The 25417-nt window shown below is 36.9% G+C and overlaps 1 protein-coding gene across 1 annotated transcript in view; it reads right to left on the reverse strand.

Moving 5' to 3' along the window:
• Nucleotides 1-24185, reverse strand: part of LOC113423007 (scavenger receptor cysteine-rich domain-containing protein DMBT1-like) — a 31264-nt gene extending 7079 nt beyond the window's left edge. The window contains exons 1-9 of the mRNA XM_026684211.2: nucleotides 23984-24185; nucleotides 13683-14030; nucleotides 12019-12324; nucleotides 10266-10580; nucleotides 8708-9013; nucleotides 6991-7305; nucleotides 5866-6171; nucleotides 2067-2381; nucleotides 1111-1425 (exon numbers count right to left, since the gene is read on the reverse strand). Of these exons, the coding sequence (XP_026539996.1) occupies nucleotides 1111-1425; nucleotides 2067-2381; nucleotides 5866-6171; nucleotides 6991-7305; nucleotides 8708-9013; nucleotides 10266-10580; nucleotides 12019-12324; nucleotides 13683-14030; nucleotides 23984-24077 (2620 nt within the window). The 5' untranslated portion in view covers nucleotides 24078-24185. The remainder of the gene's footprint in view (nucleotides 1-1110; nucleotides 1426-2066; nucleotides 2382-5865; nucleotides 6172-6990; nucleotides 7306-8707; nucleotides 9014-10265; nucleotides 10581-12018; nucleotides 12325-13682; nucleotides 14031-23983) is intronic.
• Nucleotides 24186-25417: the final 1232 nt, after the last annotated feature.

Below are 25417 nucleotides of genomic sequence, written 5' to 3' on the forward strand. Positions count from 1 at the left end.
TTTTTAAAAAATACCAAGTCTTGTGAGATCAATGCCATGCTGACCTGAGTTGAAAAGTGATAAGCTGGATTGCTAAAGAAAATAATAAAATTTAGTAGTGTTCCTTAAGATAGAATCAGGTACAATTGTCTGGAAGTTGAGTCATGGCAACTAGAGTTCTTTTCTTATTGGTTTGAAATGTTTAACCACTTATCCAAGTAATTTCTTCAGTCTGAGCAAATTGGTTAGGGGGACCTCATATATGTCCTCTAGGGAGGTTTCATTACTTCCCTTATCCAGATAGACTCATTAGGTGACTAGATAGAGTCGTTGGGGTGTAAGTGTTCCAACTCCTAAACACTTTACCCTAGGTGATTCCTTAAGTGTAACTTCCCCATGAACCTTTGAAGTGGTTTTAATCCTCCTGAGAACTGATGAAAGAGCAGCATGAAAAGGGGGAACAGGTTGTATCTGAGGCCTCCACCTCTATTGAGGAAAGAATTTTCCTCTCTGTCAAGATGTGAACATTATTGTCCTCAAAACACAATAGACAATGGGCTGCAAAAATATCAAATGAAGTCCAAGACTAAACCTTGCCAAAAATATCATTAGAAGCAAAATCACCAAACAGAGGCTTCAAGTGATATTTGTTTCACGTGATACTTTGGCTACGTCATGTGAGCTGACTCACCTGAAACGTCAATCATACTAGGAGTGATCAGCCAAAAAAGGAGATGGGGAGATCCCAGTTTCTGCTGGCTGGACACTATAAAGGATTACACTATAAAGGATGGTCATAGTGGATCTGAGGGAGATAGCGTGAGACAGAGGAGAATGGAGAATGCTAATCCATAGACTAGCTAAGGGTCAGACATGACTGAATGGTTGACAACAATGAAAGCCAGAACTTTTTCTGAAGTATGCCCCAAATAATATTTCTAAAACAATGCCACAATTTAGATGCTTATAACACTTACTGTATATCTGGAAGATCCTATTTGCCATTTCATACCAATCTCCACTGCTATTAGTTTACCCCCTTTTAATATGTTTAATAAAGCTATGTGTTATGAAGATTTAGTCACTAATGCAAAAATGATCACAAATCACAACTTTGCTATCATGAATTACCTGAACAAATAGCACTTGCATCCTGACTATGAACACAGTTATTTGTCCCCTGGGTATTTGCTCTGCATTCTTGAAGGGTATTTTCTGTGCCTTCACAATTGACATCATCCATCCAGATGCGGCCTGATCCACGCCCAAAATGAGCTCCTTTTGGAGCCGATCCAGCGCTTCCACAGCCCAATTGCCTGCACACAACGTCTACCTCTTTTAAGTCCCAAGTCCGGTCACAGACTGTCCCCCACTCATCACTCCCGGATGTTCGAATCTCTACTCTTCCACTGCAGCGATTTGTGCCATTGACCAGTCTGAGATTCTCTGAAAAAAACAATCAAAGAGATAAATGGATTAGTCTCCTAGAAAATGTGTTTTAAAAGATCAAGATGTGAATAAAACTTTTCATGAGAGACAAAAAGCATGTTTCAAACTGAGCTGGACCTACAATGCTCTTCAGAAAAACCAGCAAGATCAGAACAATTGAGAGAGATGATTTGTTTTGTAAGCATACACTTTGCTTCAGATTATGGAGATACATCAGTATTGTTTTTACATACCACTCTTTCTAGAAGTTAGAGTTACCCTGAGGTTAGATGGGTGGCCAATAAATTTTATAAGTAAATAAAATGATCTCCTTTTCCTGTGGAAGAAATCATTATTGCCTGGCAAAATATAAGAAGAGACAGGACTGGATAAGATCAAATACCAATGTAGTCAATATTCTATTTCACACAGTAGAGAAACAGATGCCCTTGTGAAATCTATATGTAGAACATCAGTGTAATGCTCTATTACTCCTGCTTGGCTTTATTCTGAAGATTTTGGTGAAGAACAATTTACAAAGTAATTCTAACCAATAACTTCTCTGAAGATCAGGAATTGTTGAAGATTGAACATCAGTCTGATTATCTGTCCTTGTGTTTCTTTCTCTTAGTATAGAATGCATATTCAAAACCAGTTACCTGAACATACAACACCAGCATCTTCCCCATGGTTACAGTCATTAGTTCCCCAAGGCTTGGCCTTGCAAGAAGTAAGGGAAGTTTCACTTCCTATACATTCAACATCATCCAACCAGATAGCATCATTTCCTCGACCAAACCGAGCTGAACGAGGGGCAGAAATGGCTGATCCACAATCAAGGTATCGACACACTACAACAGCTTCATTCAAGTCCCAGTTGTCATCACAAACAGTCCCATACTGCTGGAGATGAAATACTTCTACTCTCCCGGTACACCGGTGTGAACCATTGACTAGTTTGAGCTCCACTGGGTCTGAAAAGGTAGAAGATATTATCAGAAGACCATTGACATTGAAGAAATTCCCCACAAACAACTTTTATAACCTTTGATCACGTTGTCCCAAAATTCTAACAATCCTTATATCCACTAAAAAAGTTTTTGGCAAGGGAACATGTCGAGGAAGTCTGCTATAGACTGAGATAAGCACAACTTATTCTGACAAAATTTCATTTTTCAAATGTTGCTTACCTGTAAGCATACATGGTAGAAACTCTCATTATAAAAAAAAATCAGCAATTGTATCTGGAGGTGCTTATTCTTTTTTAACCTAGTAATTATCTCTCCAAATATATCCTGATTGCTTTAGATTATTTTTTTCTAATCTAATTAGAAAATAATCTAATTATATTTTCTAATCATCTTTAGAATAAACTGGATCATGTTCATCTTTAGAATGAACTGAATTATGTTCAGCATAATTCTTGTTTGTTTTTAATGAAAAGAAGGGCTAGGAATGGCATGATAGCAGTGTTCCAAGGGGGTGCCATAAGGGGGTGCTTTATTTGTCCTCTCTTATTTGCCTTATTTGTCCTCTCATTCTTTTGTTTTTACAAAGAGGGAGAAATAAGGGTTTCCTAATAACTGAGAATAAAAAAAATTGTTGCCATGATGTGGCCACGTTGTAAAAAAAGAGTGCAGAGAAGAGCAACAAAGATGATTATGGGACTGGAGCTTCTTATAAAGAATAGTTAGAGGAACTGGGCATGGGTAGTCTAGTGAAGAAAAGTTCTAGGAATGACATGATAGACGTGTTCCAATATCTCAGGGGCTGCCACAAAGAAGAGGGAGTCAAGCTATTCTCCAAAGCACCTGAAAGCCATACAAGAGCAATGGGTGGAAACTGATCAAGGAGAGAAGCAACTTAGAACTAAGGAGAAATTTCCTGACAGTTAAAACAATTAATCAGTGGAACAACTTGCCTCCAGTTGTGGATGGGCCCACACTAGAAGTCTTTAAAAAGAGATTGGACATTTGTCTGAAATGGTATAGAGTTTTCTGCTTGAGCAGGGGGTTGGACTAGAAGACCTCCAAAGCCCCTTCCAACTCTATTGTTCTTGTTTTTCAGCATCAGATTTTCATTGTTTCTGACTGTTAGGCTTTGGGTTTATGGTAACAACCCACTGTTACTTCTCCTTTCTTTGTAATTTAGTTATTATTATCTATCATTAAATTAAATGTGACTTTGTTATTATTAACTATGAAGAACAATGATATTGTTTTTTGGTTGCTAGCCACTGGAAGAACATTACTGAAGATTATCCTCATTCCTCCTTTCTTTTCTTTGCTGGGAGCTTGTAAGGCGATAGATAGATTGCAAGATAAATAGATAGATCAATATTTTTTCTCAGTTTAATAGAAGGAAAAGCTGAGCAGAAAAGTTGTCTTTTTGACAAAAAGCCAGGTTGATCTTTGTGAATATAAGACTGTAAAACCTTCCTCAATCATTATGTCAGTATTGCAGTAAAAAGTTTATAATCATTATTGAGTAATGAAATTGATCTATAATTTTTCATCCTCAAGACATCTTGACTCTTCTTTGCTAACAGTGCAATGTTACTTTCTTTCTAAGTTTGAGGCACCATTGCTCCCTATAATATACTATTCATTATGTTTGTAGGAGTTAGTCCTCAAAACATTTATAGTATTAATTTGTGAGACTATCTGGGCCTGGTCTTTGCCTGTTTTTATTTGTTTTTTAATAACTTCTGATATTTCAAAGACAGTTGCTGGTTTGTTTATAAATTGCCACTGAGCTTGTGAGAGTTTAATGAAGTGTTGCCTTTATAAATAATAATCTAATTTTTGCATGTCCAGTTCCTGTTTCTTGTAAACATTGTAGTAGAAATTATAAAAGGACTTTTTAATGAGGCTAATGTCTGTTTTTACCATGTTGCCATATTGGATTTTGTCTGTTTCTCTTCTTTCCAACCAATTAATTTAGCCAAAAATTTAATCATTCTCAGTCTAATGTTTTCTCCAGTCATTTCAGGAACTGCTCGAAAGTTTAGTTTTCTGGTGGAACTCTAGTTGCAAGAAAGAAAGCAACCTCTGGAAAAGTTTCATCATTTTGAATAATATTTCTCTCCCTTTGTCTTTATGATATTTTGTGGAAAGACTATATTTGCTAAAGAAGGACTTTCTGCCTACCTTCCTCTTTTCCAGTAAATACACCACTATGAAGATCCATCTGAAAGCTTTTTTGTTCTACACTTCACGACTAGTGGAAACCAATCTTTACAAATTTAGCTTTCCTACACCATCAACTATTCCCAAGGAGCACAACCCTAAGCTGCATTTGCTTCTAGTTGTTCCTACTTAATTCATGTTGCATTTTTCAGGGTGGGGGATAGAAATGACAGGGAGTGTGAATCTTCTTTGTTCTTTCCATTGCTTATGACAGAAATGGTTCTGCTTTCAAATAAATAAACACCTAACCAAGAGAACCATGTGTTCTGTACTATGGAGTTGGAAGAAAGCAAAACCTGGCTCTCCTGCCTGATCAGTAGTCAGATGCAGAGGTGGTATTCAGCAGGTTCTGACCAGTTCTGGCGAACCGGTAGCGGAAATTTTGAATAGTTCAGAGAACTAGCAAATATCACCTCTGACTGGAGATTTTACAGTATCCTGCCCCTGCCACACCCACCAAGCCCACACAACCGGTAGTAAAAAATTGTGAATCTCACCACTGGTTAGATGAGGTGTTTTTTGGTTTTTTTTGCATTTTATTCTGTGTTTCCATTCTTTAGTATCTAGAATGTCAGGAGCTGATATGGTCTGATGTAGATAATATGCTCCTTATGGTGGGTCATAATATAGCTTATTAGTTTTCAACTTAATGCAATGTGTGAAGTCGGTCACCATAACTTGCAAATGATTGATCATGTGTATATATCAGGGGTGTCAAACTCGCCACCCACAGGCTGGATGCGTCATGTGTTGGCCCCACTCCTGTCCAGTTTAGCGAAGGGGGAAAAAGTCCCGATAGATCACGTGATGCCGCCGTGATGATGCAAGTTTGACACCCCTGGTACATATTATGTGAACTATAAGAACTCTGTGTCATTTAACAAACTACTTTTTTTAAAAATACCCTTATCTTTGTGTGATATGAAAATCTGTAACCGTAAGACTCCAGTCTGATTTACTAAACATCAGAATGAAGCTCTCTTCACCCTCTCTGATAGCAAGTTGATGCTCAGCCATGAGTTTATTTAAAATGTGTGAGAATTGCTTGTCTTTCTTGGAACTATCTTCTTGGAGGTTAGAGGAAAATCTTGTAGATTAGCAAAAATATTATTTCAAAAGATTTGTATTTTATGTTTCCTCCATATTATAAATGTCATTTCATTATAGATTTATGAAGATTAGAATTTATATTGCAACATTCAGCCATAATAAATATGCCCAAAACAATTGGAATAAATAAAATATAAATCCCAAATCAGCTAAAACTAACCTGCACACTCCACCCCAGCATCTTCTCCATGGTGGCAGTTATTTGTTCCCCAAGTGCTTGCTGTACATTGACTGAGGAAGTTTTCTGTTCCTTGGCAGTTCACATCATCTAGCCAAATTGGCCCTGTTCCCTGTCCAAAATATGCCTTTCTTCGGGCTCTCAAAGCAACACCACAGCCCATTTCCCTGCAGATCACCTCAGCATGCTTGATGTCCCACCGGTCATCACACACAGTCCCCCACTGCTGGTCATGGAAGATCTCCACTCTTCCTGAACAGTGGCCTGAGCCGTTTACCAGTCGGAGTTCTGATGAGAAATAAAAGGTTGAAAAACCACAACATCATAAAATAAATTGTGGGCAAGGTTTTTGAATATCTAACTGCTGAGCTGTTTAACCCGAAGGGGAGGAATCTAAGAAAAATCAGCTTCTTGCTAAGAAGCATGGTGTTTCTTCTTCCTCCTCCTCCCCTCCTCCTCCTCCTCCTCCTCCTCCTCCTCCTCCTCCTCCTCCTCCTCCTCCTCCTCCTCCTCCTCCTCCTCCTCCTCCTCCTCCTCCTCCTCCTCCTCTTCTTCTTCTTCTTCTTCTTCTTCTTCTTCTTCTTCTTCTTCTTCTTCTTCTTCTTCTTCTTCTTCTTCTTCTTCTTCTTCTTCTTCTTCTTCTTCTTCTTCTTCTTCTTCTTCTTCTTCTTCTTCTTCTTCTTCTTCTTCTTCTTCACATCTAATTTTTGTTTTTCTCCATAAGGAGAAGTTCTTGACCTTTTTTGTTTCCAGAAATCTTGGTTCCTGACATTTATAGAAGAGCATTTTTAAGAAACAAATTACTTACTTGAGATGAATAAATTCATCCTTACTGAGGAAACAACTTTTTAATCTCAATATATAAGAAATAGAAGCAACAGAAGATGAGAAGGAACAAATACTAATTGAATAGGCACTTAAAGCTTCTTCAACTCAACAGCTACATTTGACTATTGGATGACATACCAAGAGCCATATATAGGGCAATTGTATGTAGGCAGCCAAAATCTAAATGAGTAGTAGATGCAGAGCAAAAAAGAAAACAAAACAAGGCTGACTTATTATTTGGGTCAATCTCCAAACTCATTACCCCTCCTAAGTACACACCTGAACATACAGCACCAGCATCCTCTCCATGGTTGCAGTTGTGTTCTCCCCAACTTTTTAGACGACAGTCATGGAGAGCAGCTTCTGTTCCTTTACATTTGACATCATCCAGCCAAATGGGATCATTTCCTTTTCCAAATTTTGCTCCTCGTGGGGCTGATAAAGCTATTCCACAACCCAATTCCCTGCACACAACTTGCGCATTGGTGAGCTCCCAGCCATCATCACAGACTGTTCCCCACTGTTGGTTGTGCAGCACTTCAACTCTACCAGAGCAACGACTTGTGCCATTCACCAGTCTGACTTCATTGGGATCTGAAATGGTTAGAGTCACTGTTATTTTCCTACTTTTCACAAGAGCCTGAATGAAAACTAGGTAGAATCGACACAGGAGTCTGGACCTATATCTGACTTCATGTGTCACACTGAGCCATAATATCTTGTTTAATTGTGATTTGTGAATGGTCAGGAATTAAACCATGATTTATTCTAACATAGTAACTCATGATCTGTCATTGTTGACTTCAACTGTTGCTTAACATGCTGGGTCATCAGAAATATGCAATTTGTTTATCATTTCCTGATTTATTCCTGATCAGTTTTATGCCCCACTCGATATTTTAATGAAACCTAAAGGACAAGGACACAAGAACAACAAAACTGCTAAAAAGGAAGGAACTAGAAACTGGCCAAACAAAATACTACTTTCCTGATCTGCAAGATTGTTTTCTTTTGTCTGGGTATGGTCTTGAAACAAGCCATGGCTTAAAGGGATGCTTCAAACCATGTGTTTTTAAACAATTTCCAAGCTTATAATTAGTGGCATCTATGGTGTGGAGTCAGGAGATTGTCGAAGGAGAGAGAAGAGGGCATCCAATGATGGGATTCAGCCAGTTTGCACCACTTTGGGAGAACCGGTTGTTAACTTTCTGAACAGTTTGGTGAATTGGTTGTTGAAAGAAATCATTAGGGCAGAGAACCGGTTGTTAAATTATTTGAATTCCACCACTGAGGGCATCCATGACATCCCAATCCAAGACTGCTCATTTGGTAGTTAGTATGTGTGTTGACATGCACAGAGGACAAAAGTTGTACAGTATTGTTGCAACTGCCATCTTTGTTGTTGTAACAACTTCTAACTTCTCCTCCCATGTTGCTGCTGATTATAACATTTCTTACTGTTTTTTTACCAAGACTAAACAGCTCAAGCAATCTTTGATTATGTGTTATGTAGTGATTGTTGACTTTAAATGGCAGGTGGTTGTTAGATAATTGCTTGTTCACATACCAGTTTGGGTTCCTCCCTCCTTTCTTTCTTTCTTCCCTACCTCCCTGCCTCTCTCCCTCCCTCTTTCTTTCTTTCTTTCTTTCTTTCTTTCTTTCTTTCTTTCTTTCTTTCTTTCTTTCTTTCTTTCTTTCTTTCTTTCTTTCTTTCTTTCTTTCTTTCTTTTCTTTCTTTCTTTCTTTCTTTCTTTCCAGAGGAATCTGATGAGAAACCATTTAGCTACTTTTAGGACGATTGACACAACTTTAAATGCTGCTATAATCTGCCTGCATGTCTGCCAAATATTTCTAACTTATTTCAAGAAATCATTCTTTACCCTCAGCTGAACCAAGCCATGTCAGTTTTATCCAGAAACTGTGCCATGGCTGAACAACTGGCAGCTAAACCAGGAGTCTGATCTTGATCTGAATTACTGGTTACAATATAACTGACCTGAGCATTCCACACTTGCATCATTGCTGTGGTCACAGCTATGCTCTCCCCAAGGCCTTTTGTGGCATTCATTCAGAAAAGCTTCTTTCCCTGTGCAGTTTACTCTGTCTAGCCAAATTGTTCCAGATCCTTGGCCAAACTGTGCTCCTCCAGTGGCCTTTAGGGCAGTTCCACATTCCAGTTCTCTGCACACCACGTTGGCATCATTTAAATCCCAGTCCGCACCACACACAGTCCCCCATTGCTTGTTGTGGTACACCTCAACCCTTCCTGCACAACGAGTGGATCCATCTACTAGTCGAAGTTCTGATGGGACAAAAGAAGTAAGCAAAGTGGTATATCCTCCAAATACAATATCCACAACTTTGAGGAGAAACATATTTACCAAGGGAAAACAAAAATATCATGTAAACTTTGAACACATATTAAAAAATATAACCAGAAGTCAGATAATAATATTGGAGTAGCAGAAAGAACTCTGTGAGCAAAATCACATCTGATTGTTTCTGATATGTCCAAGCCAGCCCATTCAAAGTTCCCCAGGGTTTTTGTCATCATCCGCATCTACACTCTCAGTGACCATCTGAAAGTCTTCAAGCTACAGTCTTTTGGACAAGTTTTTGCTACATCACTTAATTTGAAGTTTTTCTTTTCTCTCTAAGAGGAGCCCCACTAGGTAGCAAGACCTTGATTAAAAAGTCAAGCAGCCCTGGATCTAAATGTCATGTTAGTGTTTGAATGGGAGAACCCCTGGAGATAGGTTGGACTGGTATGTCAACAAAACAAATAACATACAGAAAAGAAACTCCCTCCTGGAAGAAAGCAATGGCTAACAACTTCTATATTGCTTCAAAAAAGCAACATGATACGTACACACAGTCTACTGGAATCAAAGCTTATTTCATACTTCTTCATTATTCTACCCTGACAGGAAAACAAGTTTTATGTTGCCATGATTCCACCTCCAATTCTCTTGACAAAAATATTTATCAAGAGAGGGGAAAGACTGCCTTATTTCATTGGCCATGTCCTTTTCTCACAAGCATTATTGAAAGTTTTCTGAAATAAGAGGTGACAACTTGTTGATGTGCAAGTTTCAGAAATGTTTGCATCACAACAGGCCTTTGATAGCTCAGTGAATTTTACTGCACTGGAATTATTTTGAATACTATATTGATTATTTATTTTGACATGTTCTTCCAGGCTTTCTTTCCTCTTAATAAGGAAACATGAAGGGCCTCTCAAAATTACACACCAGTTTTAACCACTTCTGCTTTCCTATTATTTTTTTCCACTTATTTCTTTAGCATTCTTTTCTTACATTAAAACTATTTTGGGCTTACCTTTAAAAGAAAATGATAAAATAGATCCAAATATAAAACAAATAAATGTATAAATCAAAACAAAAAAGAATAAACAAATAAATGTGTAACTATTAAGTAGTATATTTATCCACCAAACTATGTAAACTGAATTTATTAGATGTTTTCAGAAAAAGTGATACAACCCCCACACACACACACACTCAGCTTCCTGAGTTTTTAGAAGTACTTCTTACCTGCACATACCACACCAGCATCTTCTGAATGAGTACAGTCATGTTCCCCCCATGTTTTTGCTGGACATTTGCTGATGGCTGTCTCTGACCCTGTGCAGTTCACGCCATCCAGCCATATGGGACCAGCTCCAGGTCCATAGCGAGAACCACGTGGGGCTGACAGTGCATTCCCACAGCCTAAATACTGGCATACAACCTTGGCGTCATCAATGTCCCAGTCGTCATCACAAATAGTTCCCCAGAGTTTTTCATGCAAGATCTCAACTCTCCCTGCACAATGATTGGGACCATTTGATAATCTGATCTCAGGTGGTTCTGAAGAGAGAAATGTTGATAAAGAATGACTATTTCTGGAGATGGTTTACTGCACAATTGGTTTTCTACAATATACTAAGGTCTCTTTTAACACTGTAGCCCTCATTATGTTTATACCTGTAAATGAATATGATATTTTAATATGGCATTCTAGGATGGCTCCATTCTTATTGTTAATATTCACTCTCTCCTATGCCTCTTTAATATATATTAATAATAAGTATTTTCTAGTTTATTCATGATTTTTATTTTATTGATTTATTACTTGTACACTGCCCAGAATATGTTTTTGTGAGATGGGTAACCATATAAATTTGATAGATAAATAAAATATGCATTGTGGTTACGGAAAAGAGCAGTAGCCTATGTTTGATTCAAAAGAGGAACTTTTCCTACTAATGGTCTAAACCTGTGACATGATGCCCCTCTCATCAACTACTATGAGTAGTTTTGCAACCTTTGTAAAGTTTCATAATGAATTTAATATGTTATTTTAAAGTGAATATTGGACAAAATGCATCCTGCATCGTGCTTTTCTTTGCCACTCCAAGTGATCATTTGTATATCATTCCTAGTATTACAAGTTGCTTATAATTCCATACTTCTGTAGTTATTATGACCATAAAGTACAAATGTTCCTCTTTATATTTCCAGGTACTAATGCCCAGATATATGAATGCAGGCATATATGTGTAAAAGTAAAAGGGCTGATTATCTGAGTGGTATTTGGGGGGGGGGGACCAATAAAGGAAATTAATTTTTATTTTTCATTAAAATATAAACTTTAGACTTTCCCTTCTCTGCAAATCAAATATTTTCTTCCTCTTATGAGGTCTTAGAGTATCACTGAACTTTGCTTTCAAAGGTATAGTGGGAAATAAATAATGAATTTTCATAAGAAGATTTAGAGAATCTTTACCAAGGCAACATTGAGAAAAACAATAGAGAAACAAAGAGATGACAGTTAAACAGCACATGTGCCCCATCTTAATTTCTAGAAGACAGCAGCTACCCATAGAAGATTTTTTATTTCATCTTTATGATTGGTGAGTGCCATTTTCAGAAAAAAAGAAAGATGGAAATTTGGTGGATTGTTTATCTCTTTCAAGGAGACTTGGACAAATTTCCAATTATTTCCCTTCCCCATGACAATAATTGCTATTTCTTTTTGGATTTGTTGTCATTGTTTGTCTAAGACCCTTCCCCTTTTTAATTGCCCTATATCTTTGAAAGACAATTACATCTTTGGAAAGACAAAAAACAAATGGAGATCACTCTTCAAGGAATGACATTCATTATCAATCTGCCAAACTAATCCAGTTTGGTGCTAGAATTGATTTCACAGATCCAGAATTAACCACTACCACCACCACCCCAGGGTGGACAGAATATCCCACAAACAAGAAGAACAGAATATACAATATTTTATGATTATTACCTGCGCACTCCACACCAGCATCTTTACTGTGGCTACAACTGTATTCTTTCATGCTTTTTGGTGGACATTTTCTTAGACTGTCTTCTTCCCCTGTGCAGTTTACCTGATCCATCCATATTGGACCAGTTCCTTGTCCAAATTTAGCTGCACCTGCTGCTGCTAATGCATTGCCACAGCCTACTTCCCGGCACACCACATTGGCATCAGCTAAATCCCAGCCATTGTCACATATTGTTCCCCATCTTTGGTTAAACAACACCTCAACTCTACCAGTACAAAGGCTAGAACCACCTGCCAGTCTCATCTCTGTGTGGAAAGAAAAAGAGAGAATAGAAAACTAATTTAGTGTAGGGGATTCTAACGTGGCAGCCATCCAGAGCAGCCATTCCTGGATTAAAAAGCAAGCAAAGAAAATGTTTATAATCTACAAACAAAAGCAGCCACAGCTTTAATAACACCAGCACTCTCTGCTCTTGACAGGAGCCCATCTAGGTATTTGTGTGGGATCACCATCAGCATACACTAACAAATGCATCATCTTTGTTTATTCTAACCTCATAGAAATCTACCAGATTTTTTTTATTTTTAGTAGCTGTAAATTGACCTACCTTTTGGGAATCAGCTGAATTTTTTTAGAAAGATATATGGACCACATTACATGGCAAAATGATAAATAAGTTGATGGTGGAAGGAATGGTTTTGTTCTGAGCAAATATTGGGAGATTTTATGTAACAAAAATTTTCACTTTCCCAATCCTTAACTGCTATCTTTCCAGAACCTGATCCCATCTGAGGTTAAATATTTGGGGTTTCATTACTGAGTGTCATTCCATTTCCTTTCCCTCATGGAAGAATATCCTATATGAAAAATTATTATATCCTTCTTGAAGATATTGTACTGTTTGTAGTTTCTGACAGGAATCCGGCAAAAAAGATTGAAGTCCCAGCTGCACAGAAAGTAACCGTATTCTTCTTTCATCAATGTTCCCCTTCTTATAATGGTACTCAAGTTTGGCCAGTCTCAGAAGCTAAGTAAAATTAAACCCAGTTAGTACTGAGACAGGACTGTATGGCAATCCAGAAATGTTAGATGGATTGAAATAACAAAAAACCCATTCTCAGAAAAAAAAAACAATGATCAACTATCTCTATAATGTTGCCAGGCAAACTACAAACACCAGAAATCAAATTTAACTAGAGGATATCTTTACAATTTTGAGCTCTTACATTGGTTCATGTGTTTTTCTGATGTTTCAGAAAGTTTAATGAGTTTAATTCCAAGGGATAGATAAACTGTCCTCTTGTAATGTCCTGGAGCTATTCTATGCATATGCCTTGCCTTTGTAATAATAAATACTATTTATCATCACATGAGAGAATGTTTTCACTAAAGTATGTACAATACAAAAGTTATATAGTACATTATTACTTGCGGTAAATTTTATCATTCCAAGGTTACCATTCCAAAGATGCTAACCATCTATCTATTCTGTAATGCATATGGACATTTAACTGTTGGTTGGTGCTAAAATATTAATGGTTACAATAATTCCACCCATGCTATGAAAAGCTTTGACCTGTTGAAACCTTCATTATCAATCAGCTTTTATAATACATACACAGGCCATGCCAAATATGACACAACTCTCAGTTGATGAACTCACCTGAACACACAACGCCAGCATCTTCTCCATGATGGCAATCATTGTCTCCCAAAGCTCTTGATGGGCATTGATTGAGGAAGCTTTCTGTCCCAATACATCGAACTTCATCCATCCAGATGCGACCAGTTCCTCGGCCAAAATTGGACTCCCTTGGTGCTGATATTGCACTTGCACAGCCCAACTGCCGGCAGACCACACGGGCATCTTCTATGCCCCAGTTATCATCACAAACAGTACCCCACAACCCATTATGGAGTACTTCCACTCTCCCTACACAGCGACTTGAACCATTCACCAGGCGAATCTCTATTGGTTGTGTAGCAGTTGGTTGGACAGTCACAGCTAAACCTATAAAAGCCAAGTTTACAGAGTGGATTAATAAGGACAGGATGAATAAAAGAAAAGCTTCCTTTGTATAATTGCTTTGAGAACATAGCAACAGGAGAGAAAGAAGAACATTTGGGCAAAGGTTTGAAAAGCACTTGCTGAATCAAGGATACTGCTTTTTTCCCTTCAATTCAATTAAGTCCAATTCTCAGAGTACCTGGACAAGTCTCTGCAGTTCTCTGGGCAAGGGTTTTTCACAAGTGATTTGCCATTGTCTTCTCCATAAGGGCAAGAGAAAGTGACCAGGCCAAGGTTATCCAGCTGACTTTGTGCCTCAGATGAGACCAAAATTCTTCTTCCATCACCTTTGGTTGAATGCAAATCTTACTACTTATTTCAAAACAAAATAGGTTGTTCAGGAATTTAGAGTAAACTAAGAAAACAATAGTAAAGGGATGTTGACTAATTGAATAGATCCTAATATTTTTGAGATTTTTCTTTTTCAGAAATGTTCTGTGGTTTACAACTCTGTTTAGTACTGCTCTAAAGAAGTTAAAGAAATTATTAGGAACTTACCTATAATTGTCAAGATATATTTTAACACCGATAAGGTAGTAAGACAGAAGTCATGTTATTAGGAACTTACCTATAATTGTCAAGATATATTTTAACACCAATAAGGTAGTAAGACAGAAGTCATGTTTCTAAACTGAAATATAATTTATGAACTAAACTGAAAGAACTATTAATGTCCACCAACTACTTTACTTTGTTTAGCTTTATAAATAAATTGAATTTAATTACAAAAGTACAAATGATGCTTTATACATTTCTCCCAAGACACTTTACTTCAGATCTTAATTTTGGAAAAAAAGAAATTTAACAGCACAATTGATGAAGAAATTACTGAACTTACATCCATCAAAGATTTCAGTTATTTGAAAAGACCTCAACAATATGTATTTTATAGCACATTACAATGGTTAATTGATCTTTTGTGATCTATAAATCTGCCTTCCTTTCCCTGCCTTCTCATTCCAATTTAAATTCTATATTAGTTTAGCCCAGTTTTTCTCAACCTCAGCAACTTTAAGACATATTGACTTCTACTTCCAGAATCCCCCAGACAGCATGGGAACTCAATGAATTCAGAATTTTCAGACTTGATGTGATAAGGTTTCTAATAGCTTTAATATAGTTAATAAGTGATTTCCTATAAAGAGGTAGATATTTGCAAATCTTATGGTTTTTAAAAGGCTTTTCTCTGATTGAGATCAAGAAGTCTGATCTGATCATTTCCTGGTGCTCAAACCCATGGAAAACTGTTTTCTTGCAGTCCCCTCCTGAGCAGTAGTTGTCTTGAGTACATCTGGATGATCTCCTGCTCTATATGGAGAGGTGGCAAAGATTTGGTTTATTCATTGATTTCTCAGCCTTTGCTGCTGTAATCAGCTTTGCTTTCACTGAAAGATTTGGATCAAAAATTAATGTTTTTTCAGTTTCTCAGAGAGATGTAATGTAATTGCTAGCCTAAATATTCTTATAGCTATTGGAGTTCTGATATTTATTTATTTATTTATGTTCTGTCTATCCAGCTTTTATTATTTTTACGAATAACTGAAGACTGTGAACATATCCAAGTATCTTCTTCCTCTTATTTTTTACCACCACAACAACCTGTGAAGTGGGCCAGAGTGACTGGCCCACTTAGCTGGTTTTCATGGCCAATGCAGGACTTCATCTCACAGTCCCCTGTTTTCTAACCTGGTATCTTAACCACTAAACCAAATTTATTCTCTTTTAGTGTATTTTTGGTCATTCAAATGTGTTACTGTTCTTGCCAAATTGTTTGGGAAAAATATTATTTTTTTGTTTAGTTAAATAAACAAAATAAATACAATTGTTAATTTTATTTTAATCTTTTATGGAGCCTTCCATCTCACAACAGGTTCTGGGCAGTATATTAAATCCATTATAATAAATGCAAAATCATTCTGCTCTGATTAAATAGTAATTGCCAAGACTAAACTACATCATTAACAGTGCTTACCTAACTGCCTGGTCCAAAAGCTTGGAAGAAATGTTTTACAGAATGTTTCTTTAGCTAGTTTGGATCTGTTGAAGAATGTCTGGAATATAAATATCTTAAATAATTATAAAGCATAATAGTGTACTAAATGTGCTAGAGGGCGTGAACCAGGGGTGGGATGCTACCGGTTCTGCCCGGCTCTATAGAACTGGTAGCTCTGAAGAGCAGCAGACACCGAACCGGTTCTGTGTTTGCTGCTGTTTGGCCCGCCCACCTGCCTGGGCTCTTACCTGTCCTTTATTTCCTGCTTTTTCAACCTCAGCTGCTTTGTGCAGCACAGCTGAGCTTGAAAAAGCAGTAAAAAAGTGATGTTTCAAATGCTGCACACCTGCATGCAGCGCTTCTCAGTTGTCCGAGTGGCACAGCTTAAGGTGTATTACACGTGTGCACAGCGTGCATCAGCTGTGCGTACACGCAAACCGTGCATGCACACGCAAAATGTAATCACTGAACCGGTAGTAACACCAGTTGAATCGCCCCTCTGGAGTGAACAGTTTCATAAAAATAATGTCATAGGTTTCATGTTACACGTGAACCCATTGTTGAACTACATAGTCCATACTGCATGAACAATTACAAAATTTTGATACTTCTCAAAAGTCCATTGCTGAATCTTGCACTGCAAAATACAAGTTTCCCACATATCACTTTAGAAATAAGTGTTTTAGTAGAAAAACCCATTCCATTCCTAATCTCGTCATACCATGTAAGTTCTACAAATCTAGTTTGCATCCCTGAGTCCTTTAGGAATCTGACAAATCTCAGGCTTTGTATGTAAACGTTTTGTTTTGTTCAATGGTAATGTTTAAAAAATATGCATTTCTAATAAATCATTTTCCTATTTTAATTTTTGGTTAACATAAGCTGAGCCAATAATTAATTTTTCCCTTTTCAGAAACCCATCCTGTTCACTACACTTTTTACATACATAATAGGTTTATATGTTCCAACATCAGAATATTCCAGAATATAAATGTCTTATTGGCTCATCTCTTCATCCTGTTTGCATTTTTCCATACCCTTTCTTTGGTTGTTTTTGTTTGTGTATTTTTGAAATATTCTTCCATGACACTCAACAGAAAAAAAATAGGCAGCAAAATGGGAATCTAATTTTTTTCTCCCAAGTCAAAATCATGCAAAGAACAGGTGTAACTTAGAATTCAAGGCCACACGAATCTTTCTTATTCCCTTTGCTTACTCCCAGACAAACCCTTGGTCCAAAATTGTGATGATTTCCAAAGTCAAACTTTTCCAGCCCCAGAAAAAATAAAAAACCAATTTCTTTCATGGGATCTGGAATGCCATCATGAGTTTTTTCCCCTTTATTTTATAGTAATTTGAATTGGAGACTTCTTAATACCTACTAATAATATAATTAATGAATTCTACTTTCAGAGACAATGTTGTCTCTCATCCCCTGGTTGAAGAACTCTTACTAACTTTAAGAATATAGCAAGTAATTGAAAAGGGATAGTTATAATACAATTGATCTTAGCACAAAATTTGAGCTATATCTCTTTTTTTTCTTTCCTTGGATTTATCCTCTAAATGTGTCTACTACAGATGGGCTGTAGTAAGCCAGGACTCAGATGATGGTTCTGAAGTTGAAGAAAAGGCCCCAGCAGAACCTGTGAATGTTAGCCTCAGGAAATACAAAGTTAATGATCACCTGAGGCTGATCAAACACAGATACCATCTAAAGAGCTGGAGTATACATAATGATGACATACAGCCTCTCAGTCCCTGCACCTGAGGAGTAGAGTGAAGAGCATAGTAAAGACATTCTGTGAAGCTCCTTGCCAAGTAAGGGCATACGTCTCTTAAATAAAGGCAGCTGGCTGCAGCCTGATTTAAGAGGTAGCTCTGACCCATGATCCTTTGTTGGAATCAACAGGTGTAGTCTCCAGTTCTTGTGTGAGATTTATTTGTATTCTGCCCACCTCTGGACTGATTGATAACCTTGACATGACTCTTGGAACTCTGGACTGGATTTTGTTGCTCTATATATTCTTGTTAAAAACAAAACCACTCAGTAAGCTTCTTTCAGAAGCTGTTGTTATTTCCTGAACCTGAGTAATCTGCTAATATGTGAAAGTATAATTGAAACCAAAAACATGGCATGAGCAAAAATTGCGGAAATGAATGCAGATAATATGTCACCAGGCACATTTCTTGACAGCCCTATGAGACAGCCTAGACTAAGAAATAGACTCCATTAAAGTCTAGTAAACCACTTCCATTTAGATTAGCTACAATAACATCTTGTAAATCTGATCTTTCTTCCCTTTTTATATACACGTGAATTAGGGAGATGCCTGTCTGAGATTTTTTTATAATCCTCCCTCATTATTTGGATTTAAGCACTATTTCCCTTTTTTGTTGCTTTGGAAATGGATCTTCCCTCTCTCCACCCAGGTCATCCTCTTTATTCTCTGCACTATTATATCAAGTCCCATGTCCTCCAATGAATTGAACTATTCTGCTTGCCACTTAATCTGCCTCTTCCCTCTTTCCTCCATCAATTCATTCCTTGAAGACTGAGAAAAGAAAGAAAAAATGATCATTAAACCCTGGGGAGAGGGGAGAGAGGAGAGAATTCAGTTATCTGAAAATATTCTGTAGTATGCATTCATTTGAAAGTAATCTTACATAATTATTACAATCTGCAACCCTTTTCAGGTTGAATCTCCCAGTAGTACAATCATTATTGCCTACACAGGTCTCTTGTTTCTAGAGATGGTAGTTTTGCAAAATGTGGCTTTTACTACTTTGTAGATGGTGGCGTAATTCAATGTGAGCAGGGTAGATATAACATGACCTTGGATTTCTACCTCCCCTTCAAACCCACTACAGGTTATTGCCATTCTAAGTTCAAGAAATACAACAAAGGGGTTGATTATGTAAGGATCATTGTTTGTACTGGGGTTAACCATGGATTGTATCCACAAGTTTCCTAATCCTCTGATAATTTCAGTAGAAATGTGTGTGTGTGCATGTGTGTGTTAACTAAGTCTATATGTTTAAATGGTCAGTGAGATGGACAAATAACATTCTGCCTCCTTTTCCATTCTGCCCAGTCTGGTATACCTTTGGATTGTTTTAAAAAAATTGCCATTAAAACTCTAGATAGGACTGCTGTGCAAAAGACAAATAACACACATATTTAGAAAAGTTAACTTTTTTTCTCCATGCTCAAAATGTGAGTGCGCAGTTGACCAAAAACTCTGAAATGTTCTGTAAGAACTAAGAGGTTTCATACAGGGCAGTTTGAGAGAAACAGAAGCATTAGTGAAATTTGCAATTAATCTTAGCTCAAGAATATTCCCTTTGAAGCAGCCTTGCAAAGATAATGGCCCTCTTTCTGGGAAAACCAAAATAGTACACAATGATGAGTTTAGTGGCAATTACTGAACTTTGGAAGAATGACTCAATATGTCAAGTTTGAACTGCAATACAAGCAGAACTCTGTGACAGTCCAAATCAGTTTTACTGGAAATCCAAACTTGGGTTTTTTTCACAAAATTTATTCTTCTCTAGCTGACTTTGTGCATTTATTGAAAATGACTAAATAGCATATAGAAGTCCTGTTGCTTTAATCACAGTCCAGATAAAAATTACCTGCCTCTACTATTTGAAAATTCCCATTGACTTTGATCAGTGAGACTAGTTTTTTTCTCCCAAGCCTTGCTTTTAATAGTCGGGAGAAAAAAGACTCACAAGGATAACTCATCTTCAAGTTTAGCATGACTCTATAGTCTTAAAAGTTGGTTTTACAAGGCAACATTTCATAAACTCACTGAATTCCTAAGAAAGGGGTTGTTGCTTGGAAAATTTAATCATGAAATAGAAAATGGAGAATATTGCTTAACAATCCTAACTGGTTTGCTCTATGAGAGAGAAGTTGCTTCAAAGCTCAGCTGCAAGTGCTAATATTGCTTGCTGCAGAGCCAGAAAATTTCCATGCAAGATTGTTTTGAGTGCAGCCATTGAGTGATCATTGCAGCAATGTATTGAAATTAGAAAGGGAGGTGCCTTAGGAGAGAAATATTGTCTTTCCCGTTCATATATTTTGTTTTATTTGTGATACTCTTGCTCGTGTTCAAAAATCTTTATAGAAAGTTTTTCTGTCTAGAACTCTTTAGAAAGTACCAGGTTAGAAAAATTGGCATAATTTTTGCTGAAATGCTAAATCTGTAGAAAAGGAACAAGAAAATAAAAATACTGTCAGGAAAAAACTGGAAGACATAAGCATTAAGAGGTACGGTATAGTAAATTTGCTTTGAATGAAAGAAAAGAGCAAAGCCAGAACCACTGAAGAAGTGGTCCAAGGAATGTAAACTCATATTATGTAGAACTGTTGTGCACATGAGAAGAAACTTCACTGGCCAGCTTTTCTAAAACCTATGAAAGAAGATGGAGGTATAATTCTTTGCTTCTATGCACCCTTAATAACCTGTGCTAAAATAGCAGATTACAGACTAGAGTCTTCAATGAAAAGAATTTCATCCTACAATGAATTGATTTGGACTGATAAAGGATAGAGAAGAGAGAAAGACATGGACTGAGATAGAGAAATAACAAAAAGGAGATATATTCTATTTGGCAGCCTGAAAAGAGAGACAGGAGCATTAATGCAAACAAGTTTTTTCCCCTTTAAACTTTCAACCCTTTTCATATTCTTAGGAATGGAAATTACTGATACCCATAGTAGACTTGGGGAAGTGCATTTTTCTAGGGCTAATTTGGAGTTCAAAATTGTCCTCTTCATCATGATCCCACTTTTAGCTCCATTCCTGGTTGCCACTGTTTAGAAATTATTTGGAAAAAAAGTAAAATAATAACATACAGGTCCAATCTTTGGATAGTTTGGCTTGGATATATTTGGTTTGTGAGCCTGTTCTAATTTGGCAACCTTGTAATCAATGATCAAAGTTTGTTTCCTTTATCCCCCATTTTTATTTCATTTATTTATTTAGCCAACAGGAAATGCTCCTTGCCAATATTTGTCTGATGGCTAGATGTGGGTGGTCCAAGACACCCCACTACCACAGCTGTTGAAGTTTCACAAGCTCTTATGCGTGAGTATAGCCTTGTATTGATCATAATCACCAATCTTCTCAAAGAGCAGCATGTACTCAAATAATCAGAAACCCCATTTTCACAACTTACAGTTGCTTGCATTGCTAGCTGTATGTGCACCTACAAACTGAAGATTAAAACCCGACAATAGATACACATATACATACATACTATGGGATCCTTGAATTTGGTTGTTTCTTGCAGATATTTCATTATCCGATTAGATAAGTGCTAAAAGGATGTGGGGTTTGCTGCATGAAATCAGTTGCTGTTCTTATTTCAGAGACACAATGAGATTAACAACTGATAAAGTAGAAAGACTACTGACATACTTTTCCATTGTCTGAGAAATTAGATGAAAATATATTAAGATGAAGAAGAGCCCTCAGAACTTTAGACATCATGGCCAGTAATAAAGGACAATATTGGGGAAGTCCTATTTCCTAAAATCTGGCTACAGGGGGTCTGAATCCAATTTGTATTTATGTTTGTTTATTTACATATGTACAAAAGTACAGTGAGAGCTTAAAATCAGATCAAGGGAAGGGGGCAAAGTTCATTCATTGCCTCCATTACAAGAATTGTGAAATCTTGGTTCCAAAATTCCAGTCAACCATTATTATGCAGCAAAACCTATATCACTTTCTTATCATCAAATTTCATCGGGATTTTGCAGCCTCAATTATTTTCTCTTGGATATTTATGACTCCTTTCAATGTAATTTCAGTTCCTCCAAGCTGAAGAGGGGAAGAACTTCCCCATGGAAAAGCAAATAATTTGTTTGTCATTTAGCTGGCTGTTGAAAAGTAGGTTATATGCCTTTGTTTCTCCTCCTATCTTCCTAGTATAAAATTTAGATAATATAAAGAGGATATGGATTCTATATGCTAATTATTTGCATACCAGCATGATGTTCCCTAAGCTAACAAAGACTCATCTAAACTCTAGAATGGTTGTATGTCAGATCATTAGGAACCGCATAGTTCAAAATGGAGAATATAGTCCAAGACTGATAGCTTAAGATATCCTCTCATATTTTGGACAAAATGAATTTCCAAAAAATGAATGAGAAAAGCAAAGCAAAAGCAGTCCATAATTTATGACATTGGAATACTTCTGATCCATCTGATCCATGTTTTATTCACTCAGGAGTTGCAAGGGCCTTTTCATGTGCTTCTTTGCTGTAATTCTAATTTTTAGTGGCTCAATGAAAACTTTATCAGGTTTCTAAAAAAAGATATATATCACTTAATGGTTAGAACAACTTTATAAATGCTGAAAGCAATCTTCATTTTAGAATGTATTTATTCCAGAGCTGAGATTTAATAGCCTAATCTGAGAATGCATTTATTTATTGTATTGTATGAGTAATGCTATTACTATTAATATCATCATCATCATTGAAAGACACACAGGTAATCCTCAATTTACAATCATAACTGAGCACAAAATTTCTGTTGTTAAGGGGAAACATTTGTTAAATGAGTTTTGCCTCACTTTACAACCTTTCTTGTCATAGTTGTTAAGTGAATCACTGCAGTTGATAAGTTAGTAACCTGGTTGTTAAGTGTATGTAGCTTCCGCCTTGTTTGTCAGAAGGTTGCAAAAGGTGATCATATGACCTTGGGACACAGCAACAGTCATAAGTATATGAATCAGTTGCTAAGCATCTGAACTTTGATCAGATGATCATGGGGATGCTTCAAAGGTCATAACCATGAAAAATGGTTGTAAGTCACTTTTTTCAGTGCCATTGTAACTTTGAATGGTCACTAAATGAACTGTAGTAAGACGAGGACTACCTGTAGTTAAGGCACAAGAAATTAGTGCAAAGCATTTCTAAGCATGTACTCTTTAAAAAGAACATTAAGAAAAGTTACCTGATCAGACTAGCCTTTATTTAGTAAACATTTCTTTGTAAGAACTTTGGCAATCATCAGATAATAGATATGCCGCAAATAACTCTTCATCCATCTTTTACCCACTTTGGTTTTACCTTGAAAGCTTATATTCTGGTAAGTTGCCTTGATTAAAAACATAATAGAAAAGCTAGCAAGCACCAAACTGTCCATTAGAAATTAGCTAGTGAGACCAATAAGTCACCATGAGTTACAATCATTGATTAGCTGGCATCAAGAAGTCCACCAGAAAGGAGTCAGGAAATTACCAGTAGTCAACAATTACTTTATTTTAACAACTGGCTTAGATTGATTTCTAGTAATTAAGTACTACACAGACAAACACATGTATACATAGGTGCATATTGGCAGATGGAGAAGGAATTTGTTCTGTTACTACCTGTAACAAAAGGAGTGGAGGGTGGGGGTTAAAGGAAACAACCTTCTATTGCCTTAAAACCTGTAGAGATTCTCAGTCATCCAGATCCTGGTTGTCCCAAAGGTGCTTTTTTTTTTCCAGGAGGCAACTGGACTTTCTTGTTTTTTTCTTTTAAAGATGTTTTGCTTCTCATCCAAGAAGTTTCTTCAGCTCTGACAGGATAGTGGGGAATGAAAGGATTTGTACTCCTTGGAGACAGCTGATAATCTGCATCTTTTTTGCAGGCAGCTGGTAATCTTCAACAACCCTCTAAAAGGATGCAGTTTACCAGCTGTCTTCAAGGAGTACAAATCCTTTCATTCCCCACTATCCTGCCAGAGCTGAAGAAACTTCTTAGATAAGAAGCAAAATGCCTTCAAAAGAAAAAACAAGAAAGTCCAGTTGCCTCCTGGAAAGAAAAAAAAAGCACCTTTGGGACATATATTAGCTTGTTGCAGAATTAAAAAAAAAAAAAAAAAGGATTACTCACCCCAAAAACAGGTAAAGAATAAAAGGGTCAAAGTAACCTCTTTGATTCTCTCTCCTAGGTATTTCTCCCCAAAGGGGAGAGAATAGGAAGCCATAGATCCCAATTAGGTAGAAGCAGATTATTCACTTGTTGTAATGGGCGAAAGCTTGGACTTAAACTGCAGCTTGTCCTGATGGGACACTCTCATAGGTCAATGCCACGGGCAAAGCTTGGGAAGCAAAATACCTAGAGGGGGCTGGGTGAAACTAGAGGGAGGAGTCTAATCACTTGGTGAAATATACCATTTGCCAGTACTGCAGATATTTTCTGCGTATCGGACATTGAGAAATAACTTTCAGTTCCCCACAAATACCAAGAGATGAAATGCAGGCGTAAATGAGCATTGTGTCTCGATTCCAGGATTAGTTTTTGCTGTCAGTGATAAATTTTAGAACACGCTAGAAAATGGCAGACGTGTTTCTGGGCATATGAACTCTGGTTTGCTTTTTTCTTCATTAGTGATTAATGCACCTATATACCAAAACCCTGATGTAGGTTTGAGTACCTAAGTAGAGTTTATTTTCGAAATAGCCTGTCTTTCCCTCTTCCTCTCCTTCTCTCCAAGTAAATTAATGAATTAATACCAAACAGTAGCATTGTGCAGAGTAAAATCTTTCCAGATGATTAATATAAATTGTGGCAAGTAGATTACTGAATGGAACTGATCATAATAATTGTAAAATGTCCCTCTTGTGATATTTATTGACAGGTCCAATTCAAAGTATAAGCAGTCCTATTTATATGCACAATTGGGACTAGGACTTCTGTTGATAAGCAAGCTGGTCATTAAATAAGTTATGAGTCATATCAGTCATTAGGTGAACCACATAATCGTTAAGTAAATCTGACTTCCTCTCATTGACTGTTTGTTGGAGGCTATCTGGAAAGGTCACAAATGCACATAAACAAGCATGTTGCAACTGTTGTAAATATATTCTGATTGTCAAGTGCCCAAATTTTGGGTTGTTGGGTCACTGTCATGGCCATAGTGCAAGGACCTGCTCTAAATCACTTTTTTCAGCACTGTTGTAACTTCAAACAGTGACTAAACAAATGGTTGTAAATTGAGGAGTATCTGTATTGCTATTGGCTGGGTAACAGTATTTCCTCCCTATGTTCTATGGTGATAGTTTACAGGCCCTGCTCATCTTAGTGGTTTCTTATTTTTAATTGTTGTCCCAGAAAGACACAAGAGGTGCTAACACCAAAATCATTATTACTAAGCAATTTTTTTTTTAGTATTTTGTACTACCAAGTAGTCTTTGAATAAAACGGATTTTGCTGTTTTCCAGTGCTGTTTAATGTTACTCAGAAACGGGCTGATGAAGTGCATTACTTTAAATTTTTGTAAAAAGATCAAACTTTTACTATGCAGTTTATTTTGTGATACTGCTT

Source organism: Notechis scutatus, chromosome Z, assembly GCF_049901735.1.
Source record: "Notechis scutatus isolate UNSWTSFEM ecotype Mainland chromosome Z, rNotScu1.2, whole genome shotgun sequence".
NCBI classification, from domain to species: Eukaryota; Metazoa; Chordata; class Lepidosauria; order Squamata; family Elapidae; genus Notechis; species Notechis scutatus.